The sequence below is a fragment of the Engystomops pustulosus genome, chromosome 5 (genome assembly GCF_040894005.1).
Source record: "Engystomops pustulosus chromosome 5, aEngPut4.maternal, whole genome shotgun sequence".
Lineage (NCBI taxonomy): Eukaryota > Metazoa > Chordata > Amphibia > Anura > Leptodactylidae > Engystomops > Engystomops pustulosus.
In genome coordinates this window covers 25,126,808-25,139,263 of record NC_092415.1, presented here as the reverse complement: position 1 = coordinate 25,139,263, position 12,456 = coordinate 25,126,808, and the positions used below count along the sequence as shown (strand labels likewise).

Here is a 12,456-nt window from a genome sequence, read left to right as displayed (position 1 = left end):
CTATGCCAAAATGAGATATTTGAAGAATTAGGCTCTATCAAACTAACATCATGGCTCCTGGATCCATGGAGGAACCAAGTAAGAGATTCTGATGAACTCTGATGGACAGTGTCTGACTGGCCCACCAGAGAACCAGAGGATCCTCCGGTGGGCCCATCCTCTAACCTAAAACTGGACTCCAGAAGTACAGCAGCAAAACAAATTTGTAGTGTACTTCCAAGTTTTCCTGGGGGTAAGATGAAGGATAGGTCCAAACGTAATTTTATCTGGTGGCCCCAAGGAACCTGAGTCCAATACTACTGGTGGATCTCATCTCATTTGAAGTATAAACAATCCATCAGAATTCCCATACTCTCCTGGCTGTTAGAAATCGACATCAGACACAATTAGTTTGCATTCCTTGATAAAAATGTGTTAAATATGTAAAATTATAAAATTTAGGACCTCCTCTCCCTGGCATTATTTATGATAGAGAATTTCATATTAAAGGAGTTCTCCATTTTAGACAATTTGTGGATAACTGCCCAGAATGAGCAATAACCTATGGGAAAGTACAATAAGTAAGTGATCACTTTTCCTGCAGTGCCTCCAGAGGCCAGATTAAGCATTACACATTTCTCATCTACATATAACCTGTGTGATAAGGACAAGTCCTCCAGGGGGGGGGGGGGACACGCTATTAAAACACTATTAACTCCTCCCATGGGGTATAGGAATATGGATTTTCAGAATTGGACAGCCCCTTTAATTGTATAGATGGCATGTATATGCAGCCAGCTTCTACCACTTGTAGCGCTAATAATAACACAGTACTGCGGCATCACATAGGTAAGTTAATACACCGGGAAGTATATTAGGTCTCGGTAAAGTCGTGTGCGCTGTAGTCAGAATAATTTAGCAGCCATGCTCTCTTCATGGATGTGAAGTGACAGATGCACACTGGTGCAGTTCCCCGAAGCCTTGTTACCATGGAAACATAGCTCGCTTACATCATACGTGTCCTGAAACTGCTGCTATTGTTCACTATTTCTAGTAATATAGAAGAAAAGTTGAAGAGGATGAGATTAACCCCTGCAATATCAGGGCACAGATCACTGACTGAGTGAGAAAAGTATAGGCAATTCAATGATTCTCAATATAAAGAGGAATATTGTTAAACGGATTGTACAACCAATGACACTTTTCACCTATCCCCAGGATCGGGCATAGCCATCTTATCGTAGGAGTAGTGGGCAGAGTAATCAGGACTTTCATTGTCTATCACTGTATGTGGGCGGAGTAATCAGGACTCTCACTGTCAGTCACTGTGTGTGGGAGGGGTAATCAGGACTCTTACTGTCAATCACTGTGTGTGGGCGGGGTAATCAGGACTCTCACTGTCAATCACTGTGTGTGGGCGGGGTAATCAGGACTCTCACTGTCAATCACTGTGTGTGGAAGGGGTAATCAAGACTCTCCCTGCCAATTACTGTGTGTGGGTGGGGTAATCAGGACTCTCACTGTCAATCACTGTGTGTGAGCGGGGTAATCAGGACTCTCACTGTCAATCGCTGTGTGTGGGCGGAGTAATCAGGACTCTCACTGTCAATCACTGTGTGTGGGAGGGGTAATCAGGACTCTTACTGTCAATCACTGTATGTGGGCAGAGTAATCAGGACTCTTACTGTCAATCACTGTGTGTGGGAGGGGTAATCAGGACTCTCACTGTCAGTCACTGTGTGTGGGAGGGGTAATCAGGACTCTTACTGTCAATCACTGTGTGTGGGAGGGGTAATCAGGACTCTTACTGTCAATCACTGTATGTGGGCAGAGTAATCAGGACTCTTACTGTCAATCACTGTGTGTGGGAGGGGTAATCAGGACTCTCACTGTCAGTCACTGTGTGTGGGAGGGGTAATCAGGACTCTTACTGTCAATCACTGTGTGTGGGTGGAGTAATCAGGACTCTCACTGTCAATCACTGTGTGTGGGAGGGGTAATCAGGACTCTCACTGTCAATCACTGTGTGTGGGAGGGGTAATCAGGACTCTCACTGTCAATCACTGTGTGTCGGCGAGGTAATCAGGACTCTCACTGCCAATTACTGTGTGTGGGAGGAGTAATCAGGGCCCTCACTGTCAATCACTTTATGTTGGGGTGGTAATCAGGATTCTCCCTACCAATCACAGTGTCTGGGCGGGGTAATCAGGACTCTCACTGTCAATCACTGTGTGTGGGTGGAGTAATCAGGACTCTCACTGTCAATCACTGTGTGTGGGAGGGGTAATCAAGACTCTCCCTGCCAATTACTGTGTGTGGGGTAATCAGGACTCTCACTGTCAATCACTGTGTGTGGGAGGGGTAATCAAGACTCTCCCTGCCAATTACTGTGTGTGGGGTAATCAGGACTCTCACTGTCAATCACTGTGTGTGGGCGGAGTAATCAGGACTCTCACTGTCAATCACTGTGTGTGGGAGGGGTAATCAGGACTCTTACTGTCAATCACTGTATGTGGGCGGAGTAATCAGGACTCTTACTGTCAATCACTGTGTGTGGGAGGGGTAATCAGGACTCTTACTGTCAATCACTATGTGTGGGTGGAGTAATCAGGACTCTCACTGTCAATCACTGTGTGTGGGAGGGGTAATCAGGACTCTCACTGTCAATCACTGTGTGTGGGAGGGGTAATCAGGACTCTCACTGTCAATCACTGTGTGTCGGCGAGGTAATCAGGACTCTCACTGCCAATTACTGTGTGTGGGAGGAGTAATCGGGGCCCTCACTGTCAATCACTTTATGTTGGGGTGGTAATCAGGATTCTCCCTACCAATCACAGTGTCTGGGCGGGGTAATCAGGACTCTCATTGTCAATCACTGTGTGTGTAAGGTCATCAGGGCACTCAGTCAATCACTTTATGTTGAAGTGGTAATCAGGATTCTCCCTGCCAATCACTGTGTGTGGATGGGGTAATCAGGACTGTCACTATCAATCACAGTGTGTGAGCGGGGTAATCAGGACTCATCTTGCCGTTCCTAGGAGTCCTGTTAAGATTTTCTCTTACTGCTTTTTAGGGCAGATTCACACTAGCATGTCTGTTGCATGTTCCTTGAATTTTGTTTCCGTTTTGCTTCAATTTTTGGCCACATTTATTATTTTACATTGTTTATGCTTCTCTTATTCCATTTTTTAATGTCTGTTAAAAAAAACCTGAAAACATAGTTTAACCTGTTTATCATTAGTTAGAAAACATAACACCTGGTTCCACAGCCTCAACAGTTAAGAAAAAAACGGATCTGTGAGCAGTGTTAATTTGTGGACTTCTAGAATTCTATGGACAAAATAGAAGTTCTGATAATTCTTTTCACGGACCACAAATCATTGTGGTGTCCTTAAATGAAACCTACCACCAGGATGCAGGTTTGTAAACCAAGCACACTGACATACAGGTGTGTGCCCCCTTTGGCAGGGTCCGCTCCTCTTCTAACCTTTTATGTCCTTGTTTTTACAAAAAAAGGCTCTAAAAATGATACAAATGAGCCTGAAGGGCTCCGGTTTTCATACCAGGTGAATGAACCTGGAGCCCCTCAATTTAATTTGCATATTTTTTTAAGCCTCTTTTTCTAAAAACAAGGGCATACAAAGTTTAAGGAAGAGTGGATCCTGCCAGAGCGGGTGCACACCAGTATGTCAGTGTGCTTGGTTTACAATCCTTCATCCTGGTATTAGATGTCTTTTAATGTGATAACTTTTCTGGCCATGTCTGTCCTTATTTTTATAGATATGTATGTATATAAGTTCTACAACATCTTTAAGTTTCCATCTCATTATAGTCTGTTTCCCCAATGCTACCCAAACCTTATCAACTAAAAACTTTGCTTTTCTGTCTTTTCACCCTCCCTGTTTTGTGTGCAAACATTATCTGCCAATTGGCTGACAGTGTTTTTACATCCAAAATGCAAAGCAGACAGATGGGCGCCTCGGGGAAGAACATGACAAAAAGTACCAGCATCGGTGGGGACATGTATACATTGGAGAAGAACGATGGCAGCCAGTCCGACACAGCAGTGGGCACAGTGGGTGCCGGCAATAAGAAGAGAAGATCCAGCATCGGCGCCAAAATGGTGGCCATTGTTGGCCTCTCGCGGAAAAGCCGAAGTACCTCACAGCTCAGCCAAACAGGTAGGACTTACTTTTTAAAGTTTTTTTTCTATTCAAAAATGTTCACTTCACAGGGCTCTTGTCTTATCACTTGGTACTCCATGTCTCAGAGGTTCCAGTTTGGATCAGGACCATATTATATGTACCGTCCCTGCAGTTTTGGAGGCCCATTGAGTGAGTTGGGCTATAACTGCAACCCTAAAAGTAGCTTTTTTAATATGAACATGAATATATTTTTTTTTACATGGGAGACCTTCTGCCAGCAGGGGGGGGACTTTTATGGTTGACATGCACGTCTACATTTATAGGATACCAAGTGGAAATTCACAATTAAACAAGACTCTTCTTTGTCAACAACATCTGTTCCCAAATTTATCAAAAAGTGTCCTACTATCCTGGTAGCATATGTTTGTTTTGCCTGCAGCACCTCCGCAGGGGAATGGAAGTATTACAGTGTATCTGCAATGCGCAGATGTGTTGGGTCCTCCATGAATATACAATTATTATGCTATTACTCCTTGTTTAGTTATCACTAGAAGATATGTCCTGTAGAACGAGACAATGATGATAAGTGACTACAAATTAAAGGGATGTAACACTAAATTACATATACAGGAGTCTGGGTGGGGAGATCTTTCCATGTGAATCTTCTTTTCCCATTATATTTGACACTTTGTGTAACTTCTCCTAGAAGTCAGGGGTCAGGGCTGCACTTATACAACATGGGGTTTTTAGAATATGTTGTTTTTCTCCTGAATGTTAGTTGTTCCATGTTTATGTGGCTGTAATTACACAGGAAATAATCTTCTCGGCAGAGTAGGAAATGGCTTTCCTTTAATAACTGTAATAATAATAATTAGATCTACATGACAGCGATTGTTAGCGCTTCCAGTGGAGGGATAACATAATGTGCATGCACCCCCCTCCATTCTCATGCTGATTAACATGTCCGTCATAGAGGAAGGCATCAGAAACAGCATGTTAAAGGGGAAGTCTCAGAAGGGACAAATCAAAACAATGAAGCAGTAAAAGCCCTTACAAACAAAAACTACTTGTGTGGGTGCGAAGGGTCATAAGACAAGAATTTGGGACCATACCATATAATACAACTTTCGTCAAGCTTGATCTAATAGTAAAGCAACCTGTAAGGCAATTTCAGACAACCGACCACAGTGCCTCGGATGGGACAGTAAAATGTGATGCTAGGAGTCCTTTCTTTCCCAACCCTGTAACCCTAATACCAGAAGAAGGGACTCCCTGTATCATATATATATGAATATGATGCCAAGAGCCCCATCCTCTGCACTTTGAGGGGTTCTGCAGTGCTCTGTTGTTCCTTTTTAAAGTGGATTTAAAATTTTAAAATTGTTAACATATCCTTTGGCTGCCTGAAGCTGTCGTGCAGCTTTCCTGTTACAGGCCAGAAAACGGCAAGGCTGAGCGCAAGTCGATCCTATACAAGTCAATAGAGCTGATCTGCAGTACTAAACGCAGTGACCCTGCTATATAGAGCAGAGAACAGGTGACTTGGAAGGTGACTTGTAGAGATACAGCTGGTAAAGAGTCGTGGTGGTAATATCTCTTAGGAGGCATGCGATAAGTTTCCTCTTAAAGTGAAGCCATCAAGGCGATTTGGGACACTAAATCACTCACAGATCCTTATGGACCCATGATTTAGTGTCTCAAATCAGCCAATATCATCTCAGCCCAGTCCTATTATTAAAAAAAAGCGAATACTTATACTTACCGTAGCCCATGGTTCCTGGCACCTACATAGTACTCCAACGAAGCCGATGTAGTACAGTCGCATCACGCACCTCATCAGACCCATCTATAGGTTACTATAGAGCAGACACGGACCAAGGTGTTATAGGACGATTTAGGAATCAGAACTAATGGTTTACACCTAAAATATTGAATGGCCTCTAAATTGCTGAGAAACACAGAGAAACCACTTCCGATTTTAGAATGTTCTAGTCTTTGCCAACTGACACCATAAAACATTGAAAAGTGAAATAGTTACTTTAGTTTGGGCCCTTAGTCCCGCACACATTAGCAGAGCTGGGATTTGGGGTTTGGTTGCATAATGAGGATGGATGGTCTCCGTCTTCGGAACTGATTATAAAAAGCAGGAGTGAAGTGTTATTATTTCATGAGCCGCTTACATTGATGTAGAAGAAAATCTGCTGAAGTTCTGTATAATGCAGTGACGTTGGATGTGTTTGGGGACATTTGGATTGTTTGTGTATGGACTGTCTTTCTATATGGACTTTTTCTATAATAATAATACTAAAGTATATTTTTATCATTTTATAGGGAGCCTGTCAGACCGTTTGGGACTACTAAACCGCTAGCGTAAAAATAGCTGGGGATTAGCGTTATAGACATATTGGCATACATTTATTGAAGTGTTTGCACCAGTTTTCTGTCTGATAAAGTGTCTGTGCCAGTTTTGTGTCTCGGCTGCTCTGTGTCCAACAAAACAGAAAAACTGTTCACCTAAGGAGGCGTGTTAGAGTTAGCACCACATTAATTACTGAGGTGTTGCACAATTCTGTCTGCCCTACAATTCTGCAGCGTGAACAAAGTGCCCCAAAAAAAATTGGTGCAGGGGGCGCCAGATTCATGAAGACCGTGCCCCAGTTTTGATGAATCTGGAGCACTTGGCACACACTGCATAGGCAAACTGCACAAAGTGAAGTTTGCACTACTTTTGATAGATGTGGACCATAGAGTAGGCCTGATGTAGGTCCTGTGAGATGGGTCCTTATATGTCTCTGGTGCATGTCGTTAACTTCCCATGGGTTTTAACGGATGAACTGTGCATGCACTGGAGGCTCATGTGGACCTATCTTGTTGGACATTAGAGATGAGCGGACCTGACCTTCAAGTTTGGGTTCGGCCACCTGACCACTAACTACCGTAATCAAAGCATTGGCTAGTTGATAGGGGCATCCATTTGCCAGCTGGACTGTATGGCAACATGTCCCGGTCAGATGTCCGGTCTGCTCATTTCTACCTGACATACATGCGCACCAATTTTTTACAACAGTTGAATCAATTCGTAGAAAATCTGCCAATTTTCAGCCCCCAAATCGAATCGAATTTTTTTTTATTCACTTCAGACACACCAATATTGATCCAATTGTCCTGTAAAATTGGGTTATGCAACAATTTCCAGGAAAGTTGGGGTAACATCGGTTTGCACCAATTTGATTCAGATCCGAGCCAAATCTTTTGAAAAATTTGTCTCATATTTAATGTGGACCCATCTCACCGGATCCATGCCAACTTTTCCAAAACTGTCTGACAGGCAGAGGCGACCTCTATATCTTTAGGACCCAAGACTCCAACTACAATTTATAAAGTAATTTTGGCGGTCCCAAACTGCCTGACAGGTTCCCTTCTAAAACTGTCAAAAAATCCTCAAAATGCTTCCAAAAGTTTACTAGAAATCCAGTGAGAATGATGGGAAGGTGCAGTATTATTATCCTCATAAAAAGCAGCAGTTCTCTGGTTTAACATGAAGGTGGCCATATACCTTAGACAAATGATTGCCAAACACTATCCCTCCCCATATTAATGTAGGGGAGGGAATAAGTTCCAGTCCAGTATAATAGTCCAGTCAGGTCTACGATTGGGCATGATGAAATCCAGCATGCCCGATCCTTGCTTCCAATGGCATTTGAGAATCAGGACATCCTTATACATATTAGATAGTCTGCTAGTCACGGCAAGATATGTATGAGCACCCTCAGAGCACCCAAGCCTCCTAAACTGATTATCCAACAGGGCACATTTAACCCCTTAATGCAGTATCACGTATAGGTACGTAAGGAAATGCCTTAAATCAGTGGTGGCGAACCTATGGCACTGGTGCCAGAGATGGCACTCGGAGACCTCTCTCTGGGCACACGGGCTGTCTCCCAGGCACAGAGTTTGCCTGACATGACACCTGCCTGCAGTCTCAGGCCGTCCAAGTAGTGACCCATCCTGTGCTGCTTGGTCCTGTCTGAAGAGTGAGGAGGTGTGGACAAGGTCGGATTGGAGCTCAACGATTCTGGTAGCAATAAGTTTGTTACTGCCTAAATCGCCGTGATGGCACTTTGGGAAAAGCTGGTGTGTTTTGGGTCTCATTTTGGGCACTCGATCTCTGCCTTAAATGTATGTGATGGTAATACCATGTGATCTACAAAGAAGCTGCAACTAAAGGTTAATAAAGCAAATCCGGACCCATTAACCCTTTGCATTGATGCAGTCAGGGGTTAGTCCGTGTAACACAATCAAGGGGGTTTATCAGAGGCCTAAAAGTGGCTCCTTTGGCTGATATCACACCACATATATTCCAGATATCCCTCATTGCATGATGTTTATGGTCCCTTCATAGGACACCCTACTGATGACAGGTCTGTAAGGAGAGCATGTAGGCCACTACCTATGTAGATGGAGTGTAGTAACGTGGAGACCTGGCTTGGACGTCTCATGATAGACTTCTATGTGCTATAAGTAGCGGCTTCATTCATTCTCATTACTGTAATAAGACCTTTCATCTTTGTAGAAGTATTTGATTGGTGTCATTTTTCTTCATGTTCTGTAGCCCATAAATATTTCATTTACTTTCAGTGGTCACAGCTTGTACTCGGCCTAATGCTCATACATTTGGGACAATATATTTAAAATTGACGTTTATCAAGATAGAGCACATGGCGTCGTCTGGGATCGGTACAGCGCCGTATTACCGTGATGCATCGGCAGCTGGTACACTCACATGCCGTAATGATCTGTCAACTTCTATGGTACAGACTGCAATGCTCAGGCTACACTCCCCATATGATCATCAATCTGTGCAAGAACCTCAATCCCATGATGCCCTAGCTACTGTTCTTCAACTGCATCTCAAGCTGATACTATGTGATGGCTTCTTCCATAGGAAATCTATTCCTGGGGCTCTGATGGATTAGAGGTGCAAATACAATGTATACATTAATCCTATCTTTAAAAGGGTTTCAAAATTATTGATATTTATGACATATCCGTAGGATCAGCAGCAGATTATAATTTGGGCGGTTTGGACGGCAGCCAGAGGCCCTAAACTATCAGGGGGATCCTTGAGCCTAGCACTCACCAAATTTGATACTGCCCTCTAGAGATAATAAAGAGTAGGACCTCCAGATCTTAAATCCTCATACCTTTTCTGCTTCTGTACATGCCACTATTCCAGTATCTACAATTCGGGCAGCCAAAAACTCCTGATCGTGAGAATTGTAGGTTCTGGACCACATCTACTAAAAGGATTCCCCTCACTCTTCTCTGTGTGGCATTTCAAAGAGGATTTGCTTGTAGGAACCAACACAGTACCCAAACTCGGTATGGAAACATAATGCTATGCTAGTCCTCTTTCCTGTGCATTGTCATGTATAGAGCCATATGCATTCTGGTAGAGGGGGTTCTGTGACTCGGGGCCCCCTTTCCTGTCCTGGCCCCTGACTGCAGTCACAGCAACCCCCCCTGATGGCGGCCCTGGTATTGGATGACAAGTTCTCTTTAAGTTTTGCCTCTGGCTGAGCTTACTCAGAATGATGTACATCCATATGCAGGATCGGACTGTGTATGTCGTGTCTTTAATATCCATTAGCAGCTCGCTGAGATCTATCGGTAGCGGTACTGTCCACTATAGTGTTACTCTATCCGCTCTACTCCTGAGCCCTGAGGTAATGCCGCATAATACATTGTGCCATTTCTGTAATAGACATTTAGGATTAATTACTGGAAGTAAATTTATTACATTCCTGAAATGAACGAGAAACACAAAAAAAAAATATACGGCTATAGCCATTGCCAGAATAACGAAGCCTAATACGTGATCCTTCTCCTCCCCCATCTGGTTCAATTAAAATTTCATTACAAAGCACCTTATTAGTTCAAGTTTTAAAGATGTAATTGAGTTCATAATAAAACAGCCCCAGCCGCCCTGGTAGCGCAAAGCGACAAGCAAGTGAACGTGCCTCCTGCGTCCGTGTCCTCAGATGACTCCAGATATCAAAAAGTCCTTGTTTGTTATAGTTCTGTAGGGTTTAGTCTGCCTGGAGATTCCTCTGGATAGGGAGGGGGTAACACAAGTAACGTAGTGGTACAGGAGAAGTCACACAAGAGCCCTGATATATATATATATATATATATATATATATATATATATATATATATATATACACATACAATGCTCATAAATGCACAATGAAAGGAGTAGTGCCGTGCTGTCCCCATATATACAGTATAGGAGTAGTAGTACTGTGCTGTCCCCATATATACAGTATAGGAGTAGTAGTACTGTACAGTGCCTATATATACAGTATAGGAGTAGTAGTACTGTGCTGTATCCATATACACAGGATAGGAGTAGTAGTACTGTGCTGTGCCCATATATACAGGATAGGAGTAGTAGTACTGTGCTGTGCCCATATACACAGGATAGGAGTAGTAGTACTGTGCTGTCCCCATATATACAGTATAGGAGTAGTAGTACTGTACAGTGCCTATATATACAGTATAGGAGTAGTAGTACTGTGCTGTATCCATATACACAGGATAGGAGTAGTAGTACTGTGCTGTGCCCATATATACAGGATAGGAGTAGTAGTACTGTGCTGTGCCCATATATACAGGATAGGAGTAGTAGTACTGTGCTGTGCCCATATATACAGGATAGGAGTAGTAGTACTGTACAGTGCCTATATATACAGTATAGGAGTAGTAGTACTGTGCTGTATCCATATATACAGGATAGGAGGAGTAGTACTGTGCTGTATCCATATATACAGTATAGGAATAGTAGTACTGTGCAGTGCCTATATATACAATAAAGAAGGTGTAGCACTGTGCTGTGCCCATATATACAGGATAGGAGTAGTAATACTGTGCTGTGCCCATATATACAGTATAGGAGTAGTAGTACTGTGCTGTGCCCATATATACAGTATAGGAGTAGTAGTACTGTGCTGTGCCCATATATACAGTATAGGAGTAGTAGTACTGTGCTGTGCCCATATATACAGGGTAGGAGTAGTAGTACTGTGCTGTGCCCATATATACAGTATAGGAGTAGTAGTACTGTATAGTGCCCATATATACAGTATAGAAGTAGTAGTACTGTGCTGTGCCCATATATACAGGGTAGGAGTAGCAGTACTGTGCTGTGCCCATATATACAGTATAGGAGTAGTAGTACTGTATAGTGCCCTTATACACAGGATAGGAGTAGTAATACTGTGCTGTGCCCATATATACAGTATAGGAGTAGTAGTACTGTACAGTGCCTATATATACAGTATAGGAGTAGTAGTACTGTGCTGTATCCATATACACAGGATAGGAGTAGTAGTACTGTGCTGTGCCCATATATACAGGATAGGAGTAGTAGTACTGTGCTGTGCCCATATATACAGGATAGGAGTAGTAGTACTGTGCTGTGCCCATATATACAGTATAGGAGTAGTAGTACTGTACAGTGCCTATATATACAGGATAGGAGTAGTAGTACTGTGCTGTGCCCATATATACAGGATAGGAGTAGTAGTACTGTGCTGTGCCCATATATACAGGATAGGAGTAGTAGTACTGTGCTGTGCCCGTATATACAGTATAGGAGTAGTAGTACTGTGCTGTATCCATATATACAGTATAGGAATAGTAGTACTGTGCAGTGCCTATATATACAATAAAGAAGGTGTAGCACTGTGCTGTGCCCATATATACAGGATAGGAGTAGTAATACTGTGCTGTGCCCATATATACAGCATAGGAGTAGTAGTACTGTGCTGTGCCCATATATACAGGGTAGGAGTAGTAGTACTGTGCTGTGCCCATATATACAGTATAGGAGTAGTAGTACTGTATAGTGCCCATATATACAGTATAGGAGTAGTAGTACTGTGCTGTGCCCATATATACAGGGTAGGAGTAGTAGTACTGTGCTGTGCCCATATATACAGTATAGGAGTAGTAGTACTGTATAGTGCCCTTATACACAGGATAGGAGTAGTAATACTGTGCTGTGCCCATATATACAGGGTAGGAGTAGTATTACCGTGCTATGCCCATGTATACTGGATAAAAGTAGTATTACTGTGCTGTGACCATATATACAGGACAGTAGTAGTAGTACTCTCATATGCCCATATGAAAAGGAGAAGAGTAGTAATGTCAGGCTTCAGGGGTAGTGGATCCACAGGACCACTGCAGACGATGACACAAGCCGACACCTGGGACCTGAGTCTTTAGTGGCATCCGGTCTTCAACCAGAGCCCATAGCAAAGCGGGT

The 12,456-nt window shown here is 43.0% G+C and overlaps 1 protein-coding gene across 49 annotated transcripts in view; it reads left to right on the top strand.

Annotated features, from left to right (window-relative positions):
- Window positions 1-12,456, top strand: part of RIMS2 (regulating synaptic membrane exocytosis 2) — a 443,591-nt gene that overhangs the window by 384,512 nt on the left and 46,623 nt on the right. For 46 of the 49 annotated variants that reach the window (XM_072151364.1, XM_072151362.1, XM_072151350.1 and 43 more), the window contains one exon: window positions 3,919-4,160. In XM_072151364.1, coding sequence (XP_072007465.1) covers window positions 3,919-4,160 — 242 coding nt within the window. The remainder of the gene's footprint in view (window positions 1-3,918; window positions 4,161-12,456) is intronic. The other 3 variants (XM_072151380.1, XM_072151351.1, XM_072151353.1) reach the window with 2 other exon arrangements.